This window comes from Rana temporaria, chromosome 4 (genome assembly GCF_905171775.1).
Source record: "Rana temporaria chromosome 4, aRanTem1.1, whole genome shotgun sequence".
In the NCBI taxonomy this organism is placed as follows: domain Eukaryota; kingdom Metazoa; phylum Chordata; class Amphibia; order Anura; family Ranidae; genus Rana; species Rana temporaria.
The window spans coordinates 291,423,006-291,446,559 of NC_053492.1; the positions used below are offsets into that span (position 1 = coordinate 291,423,006).

General features: G+C 41.7%; 1 protein-coding gene across 1 annotated transcript; it reads right to left on the minus strand.

The window, feature by feature from the left end:
- Positions 1-6,896: 6,896 nt before the first annotated feature.
- CCN2 (cellular communication network factor 2) lies at positions 6,897-10,906 on the minus strand. Its single transcript, XM_040350442.1, has 5 exons — positions 10,653-10,906; positions 10,201-10,420; positions 9,752-10,003; positions 9,029-9,240; positions 6,897-8,181 (listed from the first exon to the last, which is right to left on the minus strand). Exons 1-5 carry the CDS (start codon positions 10,701-10,703, stop codon positions 7,885-7,887), a joined length of 1,032 nt encoding a protein of 343 aa, XP_040206376.1. The 5' UTR covers positions 10,704-10,906; the 3' UTR covers positions 6,897-7,884.
- Positions 10,907-23,554: the final 12,648 nt, after the last annotated feature.

Below are 23,554 nucleotides of genomic sequence, written 5' to 3' on the forward strand. Positions count from 1 at the left end.
GGGCCACTACTGTGGCGGGCAGGCCGGCAGCATAAAAGAGGAGGATGAGAGGAGCGAACAAACAGAGATGACATCATCTCTCTCCACCCGCTCCACATCACCGCTATTCCACCCTCACAGACGGGCCTCTTCAAATGTGGGAGTGAGGTGCAGTGGGTAGCAGAGAGGTAACATCATCTCTGACTGCCCGCCACACATCAGTGTTCTTCTGCCCTCACAGCGCAGGCATCTTCACTGTCAGAGATGCAGAGGGGAGCAGGGAGATGACATCATCTCTCACTGCCCGTCCGGCATCACCACTCTCCTGCCCTCACTAAATGGACCAGTGCTACCAACCTGCCACCAATGCAGCGACAATGCACATTTGGTGGCACTGGCTGGCATGGCAATTGAAAATCCGTTGGCAAGTGACAATCCACATCTGGTGTCAGACGACGTGACAGTTGACAATTTGCAAATGGGGGCAGGTGACGTGGCAAAGTGACAATCTGCATCAGGTGGCAGGTGACGTGGCAAGTGACAATCTGCAAATGGTGGCAGATGACATGGCAAGTGACAAGCCACATCTGGTGCCAGGTGACAGTGGCAAGTGACAATCTACATCTGGTGGCAGGCGACATGGCAAGTGACAATACACTAGTGGCTAGTGGCAGGGGACGTTGGCAAGTAACAAGCTGCATCTGGTGACAGGCGATAGTGGCAAGTGACACGCTGCATCTGGTAACAGGAGATGTAGCAAGTGACACCCCAAGGGCTCCCTAATTCTGCATTATGGCGAGTTGAACCACTACGTTATATATTAGAATGTAACAATGGAAATAATGCCCTTCAATCACCCTGACACTATATCAACTATAGTGCCATGATGATTGAAGCGCCAACACCAGCCATTGGCCGCAAAAAAATGCTTACCACCCATGTACAACCCTCCCGGGCCTGCAAACAGATTAATGACCGCTGCTATGGGCTCTATCCCCAGATCTTTTGCAGTCCTAGCAAGGCCCCTGGTTAATGGGAAGATGGATGGAGCCAAATACAGGCCAATCTTAGAAGAAAACCTGTTAGAGTCTGCAAAAGACTTGAGACTGGGGTTGGGTTCAGCCCCAAGCTGTGTAATGTACGCCTATGCAGAGTGGCGGCTGTCAGTGCTGGGAAAATCATCAACATTATCAATCCTCCATGTCCAGCTTAGGCCTGTGTACGGTACTGGGAAGGACAATCAGTGCTGCTTAGATAAGTACTGTAGTTTGCGCAGCTGTTATATGCCATCCTGTGTATAGGATGTAGCCAAATAAAGGATAATACCAAGGAGTTATTGAGTTGCTGGATACATTTCTGCTTTGGATGTTCGAAAAGGGAAGTGGTGATCCCCCAGCCTGAGCACCAAATCTCAGCAAGGATTTTTCAATTGTGCGGTTGAGCTTGGGTATCATCTGCTTGTATTTACTTAAGCCAGCCATACATAGATCAAAATGTATCCAGTTCAGCAGGGACCAAACTAATCGATCCATGTATGGGCAGGCTGGTTGTACAGAAGTTGATCTACCAATCTTCTGAACAATCGGTGCTGTTGGCTTTATACACCGATCAGTGTGTTTTGACGGTGGGGAAGGCTTCCGGCAATCAGAAAACAATTGGACAGCAGGAGTGATTCCCCTATCCACATCCAAAGTGTAGATGGGGGGAAACAGTCTTTTTTTTTTTTATTTAACATGCTGGTTGAATAAAAAAAAAAATGATCACTGTATGGTCAGTCTTACTCCTTCCACTCTCCCCTTATATACGTCCTGTCCTAGCCTAAGGAGACTCCTAGTGGCCAACCTGGGTGCCACTGCTTAACCCACAGAAGAAAACTGTAACAGTGTACAACATGCAGACTTTTATTACTAATTACAAGAATCCTGTATTACACAAGAGCCTGAGTATGTCTCTTCTGTGATAAAAAGACGCCTGTTCGCACACTCATGTATTTTTTTGTAAAGGTGCATTTTAGGTATTTGTGGTTGTAAAGGGGGGAAATAATAAAAACATTGCTCTGTATGAATATTTCATTTTTTGTTTACTAAGTCTTTGGATTCCTCTCTGTAGCAACATGGAAAGAATCTCCCTTCCATAACCCTCCTAATTGTTTGTTCCGGTCTAGTTTTGATTATTTGTAGAAACATCTGTGATAGAAATGCTGTACTGTTGTGTGTGTGTGCTTGATGCACAAAAAGGGGGAACCTTAGTGCTGGAAATATACACAGTCATTTTTAAGCAATTTAACTGATTGCGACCAGCTAAAATATGATTAAATTAATTGAGGCAACCATTTAACATTCAAACACGATCATTTTAAAAACTCTATGAAGTTAAAGTTGAAAATAAAGAAGTGCCCTAAGACTGTTGTGTCTGAATAGAACTTCTCATTTTTTTTAGTTATGGATACAGCGGTGAAGGGTTAGAACCTCTGCATTGTTTAACATTTTATAAGAGGGAATCAAAAAAGAAGAAATTTAAAGCCCAGTTCCAGGAAATCTGAAAATTCTCCCTTGCAGTAGAGCTGCAACAGCACTGCATTGGTTAAAGGAAAGGGTAAAAGTACTTACCTGATCCTCCGCTTCCCAAACAGACATTGCTACCCCAGACTCTGGCAATGGACTGCCCCGTGGCGTCCTCTAATCCAATGAAGGGTTATAGACCATGTATTTGGTCTTAATGGCTGCTCTAGCAGCACAGGATCTGGTAAGTAAATCTACTTTTCCATACCCACTAGACAAAAACACGCAGGTAACCTTTGCAATGTAGGAGCATCCCCAATTTTCAGGTGTTCTGGAGTTCATCTTTAAATTGAGTGTGGTTGGAAAACAAATAAAAACATGTTTTATTAACCCTCCTAAAAACTTTTGAACAAAGAAATCCCAAAAACACAGAATTCAGTGGACAATCTTACAAAACATTAGACTAGAAAATGAGCTTGCACCTATAGCATCAATAGGGATTAACCACTTGCGGACTGCATAACGTAGATATACGTCGGCAGAATGGCATGGGCAGGCAAAGCAACGTACAGGTACATTTCTTTAAATCTGCCGCCTAGCGGGTGCACGCCCGCCGCAAGCTCCGTGACTGTGCCTGCGAGACCCACGGACTCGAAGTCCGCCGGTGTCCCGCAATCGTGTCACGGAGCAGCAGAACGGGTGAGATCCCTATGTAAACAAGGCATTTCCCTGTTCTGCCTAGTGACAGGACACTGATCTACTGCTCCCTGTCATGTCACTGGTAGCCCAGCGCCCTCACAGTTAAAATCACTCCCTAGGACACACTTAACACCTTCCTTTCCCCCTAGTGGTTAACCCTTTCCCTGCCAGTGTCATCCACACAGTAATCAGTGCATTTTTATAACACTGATCACTGTATAAATGACAATGGTCCCAAAATAGTGTCAAAAGTGTCCGATGTGTCTGCCGCAATATCGCAGTCACAATAAAAATCGCAGATCGCAGCCATTACTAGTAAAAAAAAAAACAATAATAATACAAATGCCATAAAACTATCCCCTATTTTGTAGACGCTATAACTTTTGCGCAAACCAATCAATATACGCTTATTGCGGTTTTTTTACCAAAAATATGCAGAAGAGTACATATCGGCCTAAACTAAAGAAAAACATTTTTTTTTTCATATATTTTTGGGGGATATTTATTATAGCAAAAAGTAAAAAATATTGCTTTTTTTTTTCAAAATTGTCGCTTTTTTTGTTTATAGCGCAAAAAATTTAAACGGCAGAGGTGATCAAATACCACCAAAAGAAAGCTCTATTTGTGGGGAAAAAAGGACGTAAATTTTGTTTGGGTGCAACGTTGCGCGACCGTGCAATTGTCAGTTAAAGCGACGCAGTGCCGAATCGCAAAAAATGGCCCGGTCATAAGGCAGCCAATTCTTCCGGGGCTGAAGTGGTTAAACATGACGACTGCATAAACTAAGACTAATATTATGGACAATTAGACCTTTTTAGTACTTGAAATAGAATTCCCCTTTAAGGTGAACTACTCAGTCACAGTATATACAGTGTACTTCACTGAAATGCTATATAGCTGTAAGGTTTATGCCAATGGTGGATAATTGCAGGAAAGTCTGTTGAAAGTTGGTACAGAAAAATTCTGTAAAGTGCCAGTACTGGCTTTCTTTAAGTGAAATATAAAATAGTGATTGAGCAGTTGAGTACAATAAAAGTTTTTTTGTCCTAAAAAATAGTTTTGGTTTATATAGTCACCATGTTTGATCCGTGTTGATATTAGTACATATACCAGCAAGCTCATTTTAATGTATTCTAATGTAGTGTTTTGTCAATTTCTAAATTGGGATTCCTTTGTGTGAAAGTTTTTTGAAAAGTCAATAAAAGTTTTTTTTTTTATTTCAAACCATACTCCAGTTATTCAGTTACTTCTGCTGTCTTGACTTCCTCATACAAAAATAATTATTCAAAGAATTTGTAGGAAATGTTTGAAGAGCCATGTCATATTTTCTCAAACTACACAGGTGGACACCTGCTTAATCGTTTTTTTTATTGCTATCGGTGTCCACCTTGGGGAGATGTACCATCTCTATTAGTCCTAGTGACCATTGTCAGCCAGAATCAAAGTGAGGGAAAATTTAAAGCTGAAGTAGGCCATAGACCGATCAAAATTCAGCTGGTTCTGTAAGAACCAGCTGACTTTCCATCCATCTATAGGCAGGCTGGTTATACTGAAGTCAATCTATTATCAACTACAGTACAACCAGCCTGTTGGGTTTTTTGTACATTCACTAACTAGCTATAGTTATATTTGGACTGCTGGGAAACCTCCCACTGTCAGAATGCAATAGCGCAGCGGGAGGGATCCCCCATCAACACTGACTGAATCAAGCTATTTCCTTTTCTTCAACCTGTGGTTGAAGGAAAGAGAATTGCATAATGTATGGTCTGCCTATGGCCTCGTACACACGACCGAGTTTCTCGGCAAAAACCAGCAAGAAACTTGCTGGGAGATATTTTTTTGCAGAGGAAACCGGTCGTGTGTACATTTTCGTCGAGGAAACTGTCGAGAAACTCAACGAGCTAAAAAGAGAGCAAGTTCTCTATTTCCTTGACGGGAATGGAGAAAATTGTCTTGTCGAGTTTCTCGACGGCTTCACAAGGAACTCAACGAGCAAAACGATGTGTTTCGCCCGTCGAGTTCCTCGGTCGTGTGTACGAGGCCTTAGAGTGGTCACCAGAACAGGAACAGAGATGAAATCTCCCAATGGGCACACCTCTTCCAGTGTTTCCCTCTCATTTCCTGTTGTGTCTAAAGCTGGCCATAGATGGTGCAATTTTCTTTCCGACTTGATTCCCCCATCAACACAGTCAATGCTGATGGGGGAATCCCTCCAATGGAGCTATTGTGTTCTCCCTGTGGGGGTGGGGAAGCCATCAATGCCAGGAGAACACTGTGAGGTTTATTTACTAAAACTGGAGAGTGCTAAATCTGGTGCAGCTGTGCATGGTAGCCAATCAGCTTTTAACTTCAGCTTTGTTCAATGTAGCTTTGACAATAAAACCTGGAAGCTGATTGGTTTCTATGCAGAGCTGCAGCAGATATTTCACTCTCCAGTTTTAGTAAATCAATCCCACAGTGATTATTGCTAGCGACCCTAGTGATTGGTAATAACCGCATGAAAAATGACGAATTTCCCCACAAATCGCTATCGCTCAATTCTGCAAGTGATTCTAATTTATTATCGCTGTTTTCTAGATGCTCTAAAACCACTTTTGACATAAAGGGACACTTTTTTGGTTGCTATGGACAATCTCCATTTTCCTGGCAGAAAGAACAGTTTTTATTACATAAAAGTGCATGCAAGGCACTGGACAGACCACTAGGGACAAAGGTAGTGTCAATATTTTATACAGTACTGTAATCTGTAAGATCACAGTATACTGTATATGTACTGTGTTTTTATTTTTTTGAATTTGGCGCCGATCTCCGCCCCTGTGCGTCGTAACGTCGCAGGGTACGGAGCTCGGCAGCACTCGGGCACAGTTTGAATCGAGCGAGGAGACAGCTCGCTCACATGGCAGGGAGACATCGCAGGATCCAGGGGACAAGGTAAGTAACTCTGCCTGGATACTGTGAAGTCTGGCTCGGGGATACCGCTAATGGTACTGGATTTCCACCCTGAGCCAGATTTGGGATTACCGCCAGGGAGGATAAGGACTGGATATGAAGGGAAACCTTCCCAATGAGACACAGACAAAAAAACATTCGGGGAGGGGGTGTAACCATTTTCTGCTACATCCATAGCTTTGAAAATACTCACAGGGGTCTCACACTGGCGACCCTCCAGCTGTTGCGAAACCACACGTCCCATAAGGTATTGCAAGGCTGACAGTTACCCTGAGCCAGATTTGGGATTACCGCCAGGAAGGATAAGGACTGGATATGAAGGGAAACCTTCCCAATGAGACACAGACAAAAAAACATTCGGGGAGGGGGTGTAACCATTTTCTGCTACATCCATAGCTTTGAAAATACTCACAGGGGTCTCACACTGGCGACCCTCCAGCTGTTGCGAAACCACAAGTCCCATAAGGCACTGCAAGGCTGACAGTTACAAGCATGACTCCCACAGGCAGAGGCATGATGGGACTTGTAGTTTTGCAACAGCTGGAGGGCCACCAGTTTGAGAACCCTACGTCTAATCACTCTCTGTGTATGTGAAGTGTAAGGATTCTATTACAATTTATGGAGACATCAAAGACTTCACAGTTCACTGTGCCACAAACAATGTTTTCCTGTTTTCTCTGCCAAGAGCTGTATGTGAAACCCTTCTATGTACGCATTTCAACAAAGTCTAGACACCTTGAAGGGATTGAGAAGAGAAACACACATGGGTTGTATAAAAAAATAAAATATTTTATTTTTCATCTAGAAAAGTGCAAACATGTACCTTTTTTGGTCACACTTCTCAACAAATAAAAATGTTGAAAACAAAAGTACAGTCATGATCAAGGTAAAAAAAACAAAAACAAAAAACAGATTATCTTAGTGAAAATCATGAACAGTTTCAATCTAAACTGCAATTGGATATTAAAGCTTAACTGGTATGAAACCCTCTAATACAATCAATACCACCGGTAACTGTTTACAGTTTTCACTTGATAATCTGTTTTCTTACCCTGAACAATTGTTCAGACGAGTATTAAAAAGTACTTATCAGGGATCGACAATAGAATAAAAAAAAACAGGATATCAAAATATTTAAGCATTATAAAAAATGAAGAACAGGATCATAAAACAAATTTAAGTTAATTTAGATAACTGTACAAAAATATATATACATTATGTACAATAACTATAAAAAGCAAGATTACAGCATGCGGTAGAGCATGATGTAAACTTTCCAGTCGTGTAACAAACATAGTTTCCATTCCATGTTACATTTTTTTTTTTCTTAGGGGTTGCTAAACAAAAATAAGTTGTCCTATAAGGACAACTGTTTGGACACCATAATTTGTCTGGAATATAAATTCCAGCTGTCACTGAACGAGTGCCATTTAATGAATACTGAATATAAAAATAGTAAGAGCTTTTTTTTCCAGTTACTGGGTGCAAAATGCAACGTCACTTCTACTCAGTGAATACTGCCTTATGACAGTGGATGTACAGCAACATTACATTGCACCCAGCAGAGCTAAGGAGGCCTGGTTCGTCTTCCTTTCTTCAAACCAATGGCTTGTGTCATTCAACGATCAAGTCTTTAAGAGAAAGACTTTCATTCAAACAGACATAAATACGTTCTTGTGCTAGAACTTTACGTTTAGCAATGAGATGCAAAAGTCATTTCAAGTGAAACAGTCTTTTGGCGTGGTTTTTTCTGGATCTATGCCATGTCCCCGTACATTTTTCTGTAGTACATGGATTCGAAGATGTCATTGTCTCCAGGGCAGTTGTAATGGCATGCGCATGTTTTGATGAACATCATCTTCTTCTTCATGACCTCACCATCAGGACACTTGAACTCTACTGGGAGGGTGGCGGTTCTATGAGGGGTACAGCAACGACCATCTGTGCAGACCCCACAAAACTTGGCTCTGTAGGTTTTCACACTTGTGCAGCCAGAAAACTCGAACTTGACTGGTTTGGAGATTTTAGGAGTACGGATGCACTTCTTTCCTTTCTGTATTGGAGAAAAAAAGTACCATATGTTAGACACACTGTTTTTTTTTATCAAGCTTACATTTTCATTGACATGCATGAGGCTAATGAGATCAAATTTACAGATTTATTTTATATTTATAATTTGGTAAATATAATACTTTACATGTAGTATTTTTTTTTTTTTCGTTTTGGTTTATATAATAGGGCAGTGCAAAGTGTTCTGATGGTATGTAAAGTTTAGCATATCAACCTGATTTCAGTTTTCTGTATTTACTGTATTTATTGGCGTATAACACTCACTTTTTTACCCTGAAAATAGAGGGTAAACTGTGCCTGCGTGTTATACGCAGGGGGCTGTAGAACGTTTTTTACCTCTGAAACTTCCCTCTTAAAGTTAGGGTGCGTGTTATACGCCTGTGCGTGTTATATGCCGATAAATACGGTAGATAAATGAAAGATGGGTTCTGACTTTGTTCTTTGGGTTACTATACAGGCATACCCCACTTTTAAGTACACAATGGCGTTTATTTACTAAAGCTGAAAAGTGCAAAATCAGGCTCACTTCTGCATAGAAACCAATGAGCTTCTAACCCCCGGCTTGTTCAATGAAGCTTTGGTAATAAAACCTGGAAGCTCATTGGTTTCTATGCAGAAATAAGCCTGATTTTGCACTTTCCAGCGATAGTAAATAAACCCCATTGTGTATTTAAAAGTGTTGTATGTCTGTACTCTGCATTTTGTATTTTACCTTAATAAGAACGCCAGTTTATTTACCCTATATAATGATTGAATTTCTATGAAGGTAGACTATAATAGAGTGTTGTAGTGCAGCTGTAAAACATGTGATCGAAAACACTGATATTCACCTTAATGTTTTCCTCAAGGTCGGCCTCACAAGGTCTAACCATACAAAGTCTGTTCTGTTTCTCCAGTCTGCAGTGCTCGTTGTCATTGGTAACTCGTGTAGAGATGCCCATGCCACAGGTCTTTGAACAAGCACTCCATTCAGTGGTCTGTACCAGGCAGTTGGCACGCATAAGAGATGGATCAGGACCATATGTCTCTTCCATTCTGAAAGCTGTAAAGAAAATAACAACACATAAGCTATCATGATGATAACACAGTGGCAGAAAAGTCTTAAAACACAATCTAGCTCTAGTAAATCTAGTAAAAGTAACAGACTCTCATTTTAATGGCTTCTGTTAGATAGACTGGTGTCTTTATTCAACCTTACCAACTATGTAACTATGGGGTTGATGTGCTAAAACCGGAAAGTGCAAAATCTGGTGCAACTGTGCATAGTAGCCAATTAGCTTCTAACAAATTGTTTACTTAAGCTTTGATAAAAAAAAACAACAACCTGGAAGCAGATTGGTTTCTATGCAGAGCTGATTTTGCACTCCCTAGTTTTAGTAAATGAACCCCTATGTAACTATGTTTAAAATACAGTTTTTTCAAGCAGACAAAACTACTGCAATCTTGTACTTTTTTTTGTTAATTTTTTTAAAGCCTGTTACTGTATTATTTGCTAGTAATAACTAACACACTTTAATTAGATGAAAAAATGTAGAATATGTTTTTCGACTTACCAGGCAGAGCAGGTCCAACCATGGTTTTCTCCATAGGCTGATCACAGACCCATTCTTCACAGCACTTGCCAGGCAGTTTCACCCTTCTTGGGTATGGGCAATCAGGGCTGGGGAGACGGACATCCATGCTGCAGAGTGGCACACAGCCAACACCTCCATCTAAGCATGTGCATTGGTACTTGCAGCTGCTTTGGAAAGACTCTCCACTTCTGTAGACCATGCCGCCAAACACACAGGGGGCACCTTCCCTGGCTAAAATGAAGATAGAACATGATTTAGGATTCATGTGTAGAGGTAATTAAACATATTATACTATTCACATTGCTTGCTACTGATAAATATAGAGATGTAATGCTAACTTTAACATATTTACATACTACGTTTAGTTTTTCATTTTACAACTGCTCTCACTGACCAAATTATGTTGAGGTTCTGCTAAGGACACTTACCAGTGCAGACTCCAATTTTCCTGTTGATTCTGGAGCCAAAGTCACAAAACAGTCCTTTGTGTGGGTCACAAACGTCTTTCTCAGTGCAGAGTTCGCCCAATTGCTTGGCACACACTTTACAGCAGCCACATCCATCCTGGACCAGGCTAACCCCAGGTGAACATTCAGGTATCTTCTGTGGGCACTGACATTCCCCACTGCAGTCTTGGGCATCAGTTACCTGTAGGAATGAGAAATAGAAGTAAGCAGGCTGCTTTGTATTCTCATCTAGCATGGTCAGACTATCAGAATATCAAAACGAAAGGTTGTTTTACCCATTTACAACTTATTAAAGACAAAGCAAATTGAATCCCAATAACAGAGTCATGTATGTGTTTATTGTTAAGATGTACAACTAGCATATAAAGTATCATCATACAATCTCTAAAGAAGCCACTGACAGTTCAACTCACCCAGCAGAGCACAGTCAAGAGGAGTGCAGCTGTCACTTTTCCGAAAGACATGGTTTAGTTTTCTTGCAAATCAAAAGAAAATCTTCTGCCGTTTTGCGTTCTCTAGATCTCAAGTGGATCTTGTTTAGTTTCTTGCAGTTTTCTCTCAAGTTAGTTTTGTGTTGAAAGTCTCAAAGCCTCTTTCCTTTGCCCCTGTTTGTAGAGTTTGTTCCTCTCTCAGGTTCTGGAAGAGTTGTTGTGTGAGTCTATCAGCGAGCTACTGCCCTTTTATATCCTGCTGGATGCTGAGACTCGCCAATGAGCTGAATGGAGTCCTACACAAGCAGGGACATTCCTCGCATTCCTCCCAACCTTCCTGCCCCATCAGCTCACACCGGATTGATCCTGACCCCTTGACATTCCACATTCCTCCTGTCTGAAAAAACTGGCACACTCCACAGCACAAAAAAGGCGCTGTATCCTCACCATCAAATAGGATTTTCTCCTTGCTTTTATATAATTTCCACTCTATAATTTTATATGAAAAGGAGGTTTCAGCCTTGTTTTTTTTACAGCTAACCTCTGTTCCAGACAGCGTTTACCATACCGCTTTCATGTTACAATAATCATGTTAGGACACCTCATGGCAAAATGTAACCACAATATAAAAATACATTCTTCCTTGTGTCATAAGCAACCTACACAGAGAGGGAGGGACGGCTACAGAATGACATTTTAAAAGACTCAAATGTATTATTTGCAATGAAAGGAAAAAATTTCTTGGAAGCTTATGTAACGTTAATGTTATGAAATGCATAGCATGTATAGCATTCCTTTTTAGTTGGTTTGTTTAGCATGGAATTTATTATAATAGCTTTCATCGCTGAAGCACTTGAATAGTAAATAGCGATGATAAATAATATATAGGCAACATCCCTAATAATATTTTCCCCATATTATGTTAAAGGGGTGTTCCACTAATTTTTAATGTTTATTAAAAGTCAGCAGCTACAAAAAGTGTAGCTGCTGGCTTTTAATAAACATACAATCACCTGCTCCACGTTCCAGCGACGCGCCGGCCGGAGCTCCTATCCTCTCCGCCCCTCTCCGGCCGGCGTCTTCATTCTAAGTGTGGGCACCTGGCCGTGACAGCTTTCGGCTTCACGGCCAGGCACCCACTGCGCATGCGCGAGCAGCGCAGCGCCATTTGATTGGACAGGCGATCGCCTAGGACCTGTCAAGTGTCCCAGGCGATCGCCTACAGGGAGGGGCTGCCAAAAGGCGATTAGACTATTCGCCTTTGCAGCCCCTCAGTGGAAGGAGGAAGTGGGACAGGAAGTCCCACTCCTCCTGAAGCCCCCATTCCTCCCCCAAAAAAAATTACATGCCAAATGTGGCATGTTGGGGAGAGAGGAGTGGATTAAGCGGAAGTTCCACTTTTGGGTGGAACTCCGCTTTAAGAAGTCTCAGAGTTGAACAAACCCTTTTTGGTCTGAGACACACTTTTGCGCTGTGGTGGGTGTAATGGATGTTAACACGTGTTATGTGCATTTATTTTTACTTTCACTCCAATGCAAGCAGGATTCCTCAAACTATGGCCCTCCAGTTGTTCAGGAACTACTATTCCCATCATGCCTAGTCATGTCTGTGAATGTCAGAGTTTTACAATGCCTCATGGGACGTGTAGTTCCACAACAGCTGGATGGCCGTAGTTTGAAGATCCCTGCACTAGGCCAATGCAGATCCAATACAATGCAATGAGTTGTAGTGCACCACAGCATATAGTAACACACTACAGTACTGTGCTTTGTGATGAGTTGTGTTAAAAAAAATGCTGTATGTCTATTCCTGTGCATTGTCAGACCATTCAATATGAATGAATGAATTTATTTATTTATTCATTAACTGCCATAGGGTAAGTGGAAGTTATTGTAAACGTTCAATGTTTTTTACCTTCATGCATTCTATGTGCAGCAGCCCCCCAAGCCCCACCTAATACTCACCTAAGCCCCCTCTTAATCCAGCGATGTGCACAAGAGCTCTTTCTTCCTCCTCATTGCCTAAAACAGCAGTGGGAGTCTTTGTCTCTCGCTACCCTCCATGTGTAATTGGACATGAGAGCAGTGGTTCTCTCTCTCTTCCTCCTCATTGGCTGAGACAGCAGCGGCAGAATTTGTCTCTAGCTACCATCAAACACAGCCAGTGGGCCAATGAGGAGAGAGCAGGGCAGGGCCAAGCCACCCTCCATGTGTGATTGGACATGCAGAGCAATGGCTCTGGAGCAAGCCTGCTCTGATGCCCCCACAGCAAGCTGCTTGCTTTGTGGGCACTCTGTAGGAGGGAGGGAACAGTAGCGCCAGCAGGAGACCCAAGAAGAGGAGGATCGAGGCTCCTTTGTGCAAAACCATTGCACACAGCAGGTAAGTATGACATGTTTGTTATTTAAAAAAAAAAAATATCTGCCTTTAATATCATTTTAATACTAGAGGCTGAAAGGCAGTAAAACATCATGGTTGAGCTGCACTTTTACTGCACCCAAATCGCTACCACTTTTAGCTGCAAAGGCAGCAAGCAGGGATGTACACATGCCACCGCAATAAAGCCGAGCATTTAGGAAGTTTACCAGGATTTAGCCCTGTCACTTTTGATGGACGTAGGCCATTTAAGTGAATGAGGCCGCTCTGCAAGCTTCCCACAACTGTGTGCTCTAGTGCAGGCTTGAAGGGGTAAAGCAGGAGGTGGCAAAAAGGCAATACATCGCCTCCTCAACACCTATCAAAAGCTCTGTGAACACAGATCGTTCTTCAGAGACCAAAGCTTATGTGAATGAGCCCTTACTGCAACCCAAAAATCACATGTGACATAATGCACATTAGCCCACGCAACACACAAGATCAGACAAGTGTGAATGGGCCCTTATACAGAAATGCGCCACATCTCCGCACATGCTCATCTATCTTTTGGGAATACTGTAGTTTCTTATATTTTTTCCTTTGTATTTTGGGAATCATGACAACAGAAAATAGAAACAACTACAATAGTTCTGGGAAAAACAACGGTGACCTAACTCGTCTTCCCCAGTACACACAGCACTCATCTATATATACACTGAGTGCAATGAGGTAATGCATATACATCCACCTGTTGGCAGGCTCTGGTTGCCTCGGTAACCCTGGAAGCTGTCCTAGCTATGCTGTAAAAATGTCTCCAGCACACCGAAGGTTACAACTCACATAGTGTTCTATAAATAAAATCGCGGGTAGGATGTGTGTAAGGAGGAGAATACAAGAGCACATACCCAGCAGCTTTGCTAATATCTGTTAATAGGTATGATGTCATCCAACAGCAGCCACTGTAAGACGGTCATGCTGGGATGTCCCTGGTAAGTAGCTGCAGGCCATTGACTGATAAACAGCTGTTCTCTGTCAGAAGGAAGTAGAATAGGGGAGAACGCTATATTTATACTTTCTTTTTGTTAGTACACAGAACCTGATGCTCTGTGTCCTGATAAAACAAATAACAGACAAATGTACATTTAAGTAAAAATCGACACATATCAAAATAATAAAAAAGTAGCATGTTAAAAAAAAAAAAAACATTTAAAAAGGAGGTGTTACCAGCGGAAGTGAAATTGTTTGTCCAGAGTCACTTTCGAAAAATTACACAATGGTGTTACTAGTGTTACGTAGGCAAAGAATTCTAAAAATGCTCTCTTAAATTCCTTTGGTAATACAGCATGAACTTGGATAAGGGAAATGTTTATATAGTGTGTGTGTGTGTGTGTATGTATATATATATATATATATATATAGATAGATAGATAGATAGATAGATAGATAGATAGATAGATAGATAGATAGATAGATAGATAGATAGATAGATAGAGTGTTTGTGTCTCCTTCCTATATTTTCATAGATAGACCCTTTTTCTACTGTATACATGAACACATGTACCGTTCTTTAGGAACATACATAGTTGTTATACAATTAGGTATTGTACATGTCCAAAGGTGTAATCATGCCTCTCGCGACGTTCACCCTTGTGTCATGGGCTGTTTATTCACTTGTCTGCTAACCTCAGCCATAATGCATTGTTAAATCCACCTGATTGCTGAGGACTCAATTCTTTAGCCTCGTACACACGATAGGTTAACCAGAGGACAACGGTCTGAAGGACCGTTGTCATAGGTTAACCGATGAAGCTGACTGATGGTCCGTCACGCCTACACACCATAGGTTAAATAACCGATCGTGTCAGAACGCGGTGACGTAAAACACAATGACGTGCTGAAAAAAACGAAGTTCATTGCTTCCAAGCATGCGTCGACTTGATTCTGAGCATGCGTGTATTTTTAACCGATGGTTGTGCCTACTAACGATCGGTTTTGACCTATCGGTTAGGATTCCATAGGTTGATTTTAAAGCAAGTTGGCTTTTTTTTAACCTATGGTTAAATAACCGATGGCGCCCACACATGATCGGTTTTGACAGATGAAAACGGTCCTTCAGACCATTGTCCTCTGGTTAACCTATCAGGTGTACGAGGCCTTTCTGGTTCAAAAAAAGGAACATGCACTATGTACATTCTATTACCCTTTATAGACATATAACAGAGATAATGGTAAATATGAACGGGGTTAGAATTATATTGAATGTAGGTTGGCTCCATATTTAATGTTAAAGGTAAAATGGTTTACTGGAACAAGATGCCAGGAGTGCATGTTATGACACCTTGTTTCAGTGGGACACTTTACATCAGGACATTTAATTACATCATGGGAAAAAACACAATATAACCCATAATATAACCTATAATCCTATCCACAGCCAGCACATTGACAGGGTTGCACACGGTTGACATCACACCATGGATATTTTATTCTGCTTAACTGGCTTACTGATGGTCTCCATCTGTGGCCTTGCCTCTTTGATGCATTTCCTCCATTTTGGGCTTTTCAATTAAGTCCAATAGGAATGAAATGCATCAGAGGGGCATGGCCATGGGCGGGAACTGTCTGTGAGCCAGTTAGGCAGAATAAAATATCTATGATGTGATGTCATGACTGTGCATCCCTCTACAGATGTTTGCTGCTTGGTGATGAGAAGGGACAGGCTCCCTGAGGCCAGCACCTGCTACACTGCAGACTTGTGGACTACATTAGTGCTTTGAATGGCACTTTTATCTGCAATCCCCTTTAGTATCCACCTACGCTGTGCTATATAATTTGAGCATTCCCCCACCACTGCCCCTTCAGTAAAGCCAGAAAGGAGAAACATTTCATCCAGAATTATCCAGCAATATTATTCTATAAGTATTTCCATTATTCTTCCATAGTATTTCCTATTAACCTACAGACCCTCGTTATATTATATATACATTTTGACAGTTGATGCCTTCCATTTTTTAAATATAGTAATGACCACTGACAATCCTATGACATGGGGCCATAGGAGTGCGCAGCCTATTGCATTAGGGTGTGCACCCCAAAGCTCAAACACACACTACTCTCTACTACTTACATCACGCACCATGTTCATTCAGAAAGGGAAGGGGCTGATAAATATATATTTACCGGCCCCTTCCCTCACTCATCCTAAAACATCTCCGCAGCAACAGCCGGCAGGAGAAGAGGGAAGCCAGAAATGCTGCAGAGGGAAGGAGTGGGGAGCCAGGGCAGTAGGGAGAATCTGTGCTGCACAGGGTGATTAGGATGTGCCTGGGCACATCCGGCACACCCTGTGCGCACGCCTATGGGGCCATGCTCTCACACAGTCAGTCATATGCAGAAATCAATGGAAGAACATACATTTTCTTCAGACATACCTTTTCCGCCCTCCTATGTTTTTTTTTGTTCTTTTTACTCAATCTCACCAAATGGACACCAAATGGACACATGTTTGTTACATATACTGTGTATACAGTATGCATATGGGAAATGTTGAGTAAAGCTTTAAATTCTGTTAAATACAATGCCTTCAGTCAGTGCCGATCCTGACCTCTCTGGGGCCCTAAGCAAAATGACATGTCACATTAAAGTGAGAAGCAGGGTGTGCTGACTTCTTACCTCTTCTCCCATGCAGTCAGCGAGTTGAGAAGCAGGGTGAAGGGCCGAAAATTACTTCTCACCAGGCAGGGCCTCTAGTAATTTGGGGGGCCCTCCACAGCTTTGCGGGGCCCTAAGCGGCTTGCATAGTTAGCCTATAGGGCGGATCGGCCCTGCCTTCAGTTATTCCATTCCCGAAGATGTCATAATTAATGTACGGTAATTATGCACCTACAGAATTAACCAAAAACATTCTTTGCGCAGACTTTAGCAATTAGAAAAACAGACAATAATGCTGGGCTAGGCATTTAATAGCCTTCTGTAAAGGATTACCCGTTCCATTTGTATGAAGTTATTTTAGGGTGTGTTCACAGTAAAATATGCTTTTTCCACTGCAAGGCTAAAAACCATATAAGGAAACCAAGGCTATAGTAATACAACGTTCAATAATATGTTGTATAAGAGACACATTAAAGAGTTAAGGTCTTGTGTTCCTGACTTTCATGCAGGTGTTTATATAAAGAATTCCTTTACAAGCGCATATTTTTTTCTGGTAAAATAAGGAATTTCGCTCAGTTGGCAGCACATGTATATTTACACAGATATATACAGTAAGCTTACATCTGCTTCAATTGCAGCAGCGAGTTGAGTCGGGTCTTGTAAATTGTACAGGTGGAGATCTTACTGCATTCCTTCCCTTTAGGTTTTTTTCCTTGCGTTTTCAAAGTCATTTGATCAGGTATCAGACATACTGTACTGAAAAACTGGACAAACTACAGGAAAGTGGCTAGACTAGAAGTGTTTGTGTACTTAAAGAAGGAATCTTGCACATTTTCAGCTTTCAGTCACAGACATTTTCTTATTAGAGCAATTGAAGGTCTGTGCCAGCCCTCAAAACGGAAATCAAAAGCTCCCAGAGAAACATACCTAAGGAATGCAAGACTTTAGCCAAAAGCTGTACGCAATGCACAGACAGAGGAAGTCTGGCCCTATATGGAGATTTGCACAGTGTGCTATTTATCTCTGTGATAGCCCAGACACTTGCTGAACCAGGTACTATTTCCAGCTGGTTTAAGCTTTTCACAATGTCTAGAAAGAAACTCTGTATTTTGTTCCAGGGAACTGTTTTTTTTTTATTCTCTTTTTCTGTACTTAAAAACAAAGTGGAAAAAGTAGGATATTAGTAACATCCAAATGTAGCAGTTCTATAATGTATACCTAAAATAAACTTTCCAGTGGGCTCTACCTTTGCTGACTTTCTAAGGAAACTAGGGGCCAAATCCTCAGCCAGGCGGCGTAACTTAACTTTTTCCATTTAAGTTACACCACCGCAAATTTCCCAAGTTAGTGCCCGATCCACAAAGCACTTACCTGGGAATTTGCAGCGGTGTAACTTAAATTCCGCCAGCGCAAGGCGTTACTCTTCAAATGGGGGCGATTCCCATTTAAATGAGGCGCACTCCCGCGCCGGCCGGACTGCGCATGCTCGTGACGTCATTTTCCCGACGTGCATAGCGCGAAATTACGTTACGCCGAGCTTTGTGGATCGCGACGGGTCAATAAAGTTGCATCGGGAAAAAAAAAAGATACGGCGAAAAAAAAAAAATTCAAAACAAAAAAAGAACCGCGTTGCTGGACAGAAGGGTCTGCTTTTACATGGTGTACTAACTTTACACCTTGTAAAAGCAGCCCTAATTTTGCGTATGCAAACTAAAACTTACGGAGAAAAAACGAAGCTGAAAAGCTTCGTGGATCTCCGTAAGTGCTAATTTGCATACCCGAGGCGGCATTTCGACACGAAATGCCCCCAGCGGCGGATGCGGTACTGCATCCTAAGATCCGGCAGTGTAAGTCCCTTACACATGCCGGATCTTCTGTCTAACTATGGAAAACTGATTCTGTGGATCAGTTCCATAGTTAGAAATAGGGATACGACGGCATATCAGTAGATACGCCGTCGTATCTCTTTTGAGGATTAGGCCCTAGATGTCTAGCTACTACACTGATCCGCTGGCTTCAATACTTTGAGATCTGTATACTCATGCATGACATCCAAAGAATTAGCATTGGCACAATGAGAAGCAGCATTGGTAGCTTCCATATTTTTGGTTTCCTTAAAGGACTTGTAAAGGAAAACATTTTTTTTTGCTGAAATGACTGTTTACAGGGTATATAGACATAATAGTTAACTTATTTATTTTAAAAAATAATTAAAAATAGATAAAAATCAATCATATAATGTACCTGCAGTTTCTAGTTTCGTTTTTGCATGCTGTTTCATGCTTCTGTGATGTACAGAGCCACAGAGCCAATACAGGGCAGTGATGGTTTGGAAAACGAAACTGATTGGTGCTGTAGGGTTTTAGACACACAGTAATCACACCTTCTTGATTAGTGACCACAGAGAGAAAGCTCCCAGTACTGTGGTTATCAGGAAACAGACAACCAGGAAGTGTGGAGATCAGAGAAGAATTACAGCAACTTGAGAGCAAAAAAGAACAATAAGGACATGAACACAGCACTGCATTAAGGTAAAGGAAGCTATTAAGATAAAAAAAAAAATCCTTTACAAACCCTTTAACCACCTCAGCACAGGGCACTTACACCCCCTTCCTGCCCAGACCATTTTTCAGCTTTCAGTGCTGTCACACTTTGAATGACAATTGCGCGGTCATGCTGCACTGTAACCATGTGAATTTTTTTTATCATTTTCTTCACACAAATAGAGCTTTCTTTTGGTGGTATTTAATCACTAATAGGCAGCACTGGTGGGCACAGATAGTTGGCACTGATGGGTGGCCCTGATGGGCACTGATGGGCATTGATGGGTGGCATTGATGGGCAGCAGTGATGGGCATTGATGGGGAGCAGTGATATCCAGAACTAACGGCATCACTAATGGCCACTGATGGCTGGCAATTGTGGGCACTGATGGCTGACAATTGTGGGCACTGATGACTGGCACTTGTGGGCTCTGGTTGGCACTGATTGCTGCCAGTGGTGGGCACTCATTGCTGGCACTGGTGGCACCTAATTGTAATCATGACACTGATGATCAGTGCCCTGATTACATACTTAGATGTCCCCCAGGATGATCAGCTCTACCTCCCTTTTGCAAAAATGGAGCTTAAAGGGGAGTTCCACCCACAATTTCACTTTTTAAATATAAATACCCCTGTAATACACAAGCTTAATGTATTCTAGTAAAGTTAGTCTGTAAACTAAGGTCCGTTTTGTTAGGTTGTTACAGCATTTAGTTAGTTTATAATCTAGAAATAGACCGTGGCCATTTTAAGTGTGGGCATCATGAAGCCAGACTGTATGACTTCCTGGATTTCAGCTTTGCATATCTCGCACATGCTCAGTGCACAAGCAATGTAATAGGTTTCAGTCAGGTTTGCAAGGACTACTGGGAAACATGATGCCTATCCCAGAAACCCTTGCAAATAGCCTAGGCTAATAAGGAGGAGGAAGTAATGAAGGACTACAAAATAAAGGTATTTACAAGCAACAAATTAAATAAAAATTGTCCATTCTGAACACTATGAGATTATAGCATGCAGCACAGACAAAATGGGTGGAACTCCACTTTAACTGACCCATGTAAGGTCTGTGGCAAGGTGGCTGTAAACAGAGGCGCATCTAAAAAAAATGAAAAATACAGAAAGGGGATGTAAACATTTTCTGTTCTTTTCCAAATCTAGATGGACTGGAGGGTAATCGGATGTGAACAGACTAACATTTAGCTTCCATTCTGATTCGGAACAAACACGTAAAAAGGGACTTAAAGGCAATGCTGTATCCTGGCCTAGGCCAACAAGCACTTTGCAGGGGGGCAGCACAGACAGTGTCCCTGCCGGCTTGCACTACACTGTTAGGCAAATTAGTTTGGCCGCACTGCTTCCAGTATGTGGGTGGTTGGCATTCTGCAACTGGGGGGGGGGGGGGGGCGTCGCTTCAAATTTTTTACCATCCCTGCCCCATTGCAGAGATTTCCCTTCACTTCCTGTCCCATAGCCAAACAGGAAGTGAAATGAAATCTATGCAAATTAAGGGATTCCATTGCCCCCCCCCCCCCAGGCCATCAGAACTTGTGTCCCCACTTGAAAATTTCAGGGTGGGTCTTAAACCGCAAGGGGTGTGGCCTTGACAGAAAGGGGTGGGTCATATTTAAATTAGGGGGTGCACGAGTTTAGTCAGGCCTAGGGCAGTACAAAACCTAAATGCACCCCTGCTTAAAGGGTAGCTATAGGCATAACCCAGCAGTTTTCATTTTCTGCCCCCACCCATAATATAGTTTTATTACCCATTAATCCTGCTAGAGGTGGTTTCTGCAATCCTCTCTGCTGTATTATTGTATTCTGACATAATACACTGATTAGCTCTGCAGCCGAATGGCTGCATGCACTGATCAGAGCAAATTTGATCAACAATCCCATTTAGAAGAACTAGTTAGATTGACTTCTCATGATCAGCCATAGATGGATCAAAATCCGTCCATCCCTGCTGAACTGGATGAATTTCAATTCATCTATAGCTGGTGCAAAACAAAGGGACCCAAACAATCAGGCAACTGTCCAGTGGTAAAGTTACAAGTACAAAAAAATGTAATCTTGCTGGATTTCATGTGAGCTAATAACTTCCTGTATTCACTGCCTCTACTAACTATTATTATTTGCATTGTTCTTAGCTAACTCTGAGAACTACAGAACCATGCCCCTGGCATGAAGTTAGGCGAAGTCCTTTTTCCATTGTTCTGGTACAGTAGGGTGAGTTATGCCCTGTACACACGATAGGTTAGTCTGATGAAAACGGTCTGATGGATTTTTCCATCAGTTATCTGATGAAGCTGACTGATGATCAGTCATCCCTAAACACCATCAGTTAAAAAAAACGATTGTGTCAGAACGCGGAGACGTAAAACACAACGACATGCTGAAAAAAATGAATGATGCTTCCAAGCATGCATCGACTTGATTCTGAGCATGCATGGATTTTTAACCGATGGACGTGCCCACAGACGATCGTTTTTTTCTATCGTTTTTTTATCCATCAGATCATTTTAAAACAAGTTCCTATTTTTTTAACCTATGGATAAATAACCGATGGGGCCCACACACGATTGGTTTGGTCTGATGAAAACGGTCCATCAGACCTTTTTTATCAGACTAACCTATCGTGTGTACGCAGCATTAGTGTTGTCACACTAGAGTAGGAAGTGTGCTACTTTCACCTTGTAGAATCACAAGGTGAAAACAAAGACAAAATGTCTGAAAAAATAAAATTATGGCAGACACTACATCTCAGAAGTGTTAAGTCACGTTATAATACATTTCTAGTATTTGGGTATAGATACAATTTAACAAATACAGGTTTCTACATCCTAATGGTGTTGGCAGAGCCACTCACAGCTCATATTTGACAGGAATCTGGCAAAATTTGAGCTGCGTATGGCCAGTTTAACTCATCAGAAGCTCTGCACTTGTGACTCAACAGGGGGTCTGTTAGACCACTGTACACTGATCACTGCTTAGAATGCAGCAACCTTAGCTGTAGCCACGGGATGGGCATTAGAGTTTTTTTATAGGGCAGCATTGCAATGAAAAGCAATAGAAATCTGGTAACCACTAAGGCCGCGTATACACGGTCGGACAAAACCGATGAGAATGGACCGAGGTTCAGTTTCATCGGTCCAAACCGACCGTGTGTATAGCCCATCGGTCTGTTTTCCTTCGGTCCAAAATTTTAAAACATGCTTTAAAATCGAACTGATGGACTGCTGCCCGATCGGTCCAAACCAAGGGTTAGTACAGAAAGCATCGGTTCAAAACCCACGCATGCTCAGAATCAAGTCGATGCATGCTTAGAAGCATTGAACTTTTTTTTTTTTCAGCCCGTCGTGTGTTTGACGTCACCGTGTTCTGACCCGATCAGTTTTTGGAACGATGGTGTGTACGCACATCAGACCATCAGGCCACTTCAGCAGTGAACCGATGGAAATGGCCCGTCGGACCATTCTCATCAGTTTGGAATGACCGTGTGTACACGGCCTTAGTGTTTTGAGGCAACCTAACTTTATTGGTCATTTAAAAAAAAAAAAAAAAACTACAGTTGGGCTTTGAGCAAAATTTTTCACAAAAGAAACATGAAGGTTGCCAGTTGCCAAGCTGTCATGCTGGCTTCAATACTTTGTAACACTAATTCAGAACATCTTTGTATGAGATATGGTTTTATGACTTTTCTATGACCTCTTTTATATGGTCAGAGGCTTGAACGTGTTGAAGACAGAGGTTCAGTATAACAGCCAGGCGACTCGTATTATATGAATATCAGCAATGACAGTCCTCGCATTTCTCTCAAGTTGTAAATGCTGGATCATCTCACTGGAGATCATTGTGTATAAATTTGTACAGTGCCATGAACATTGTTAGCAATATGCACATAAACAGTGACTATAACAAATTATGACGCACTGTTCCCATGGTTTGGTCTGAGTTCAGCCTTGTTAACATAGGAAAAATAAACAGAGTTCCTCTATTCAAATAATCAGTCACATTGGTGGGAAGCATTGCTTACTCTGAATAGATATTTGCCAGTATATGTCTATGAGAATTTGTCTGGTCTACCAGACTATGACAAATGTACAAATGTAGTAATATTTTACAGTTATTTCTTCAATATAGTTCATAAAGACAATATTCATTATTTGCTATTTTAATATATACAGTATAACATCCTATCTCTATCTATCTATCTATCTATCTATCTATCTATCTATCTATCTATCTATCTATCTATCTATCTATCTATCTATCTATAATTTAATGATCATTGTTATGTTGAAAAACCCACATTTGCCCCATGGCTGATTAATACACA

Coding starts and splice junctions, on each gene's coding strand:
- CCN2 (XM_040350442.1), bottom strand. CDS start 10,703: ATGTCTTTCGGAAAAGTGACAGCTGCACTCCTCTTGACTGTGCTCTGC. Junction 10,004..10,200: donor GAAAATTGGAGTCTGCACTG/GTAAGTGTCCTT, acceptor TCTTCATTTTAG/CCAGGGAAGGTGCCCCCTGT. Junction 9,241..9,751: donor GGTTGGACCTGCTCTGCCTG/GTAAGTCGAAAA, acceptor TTTTCTTTACAG/CTTTCAGAATGGAAGAGACA.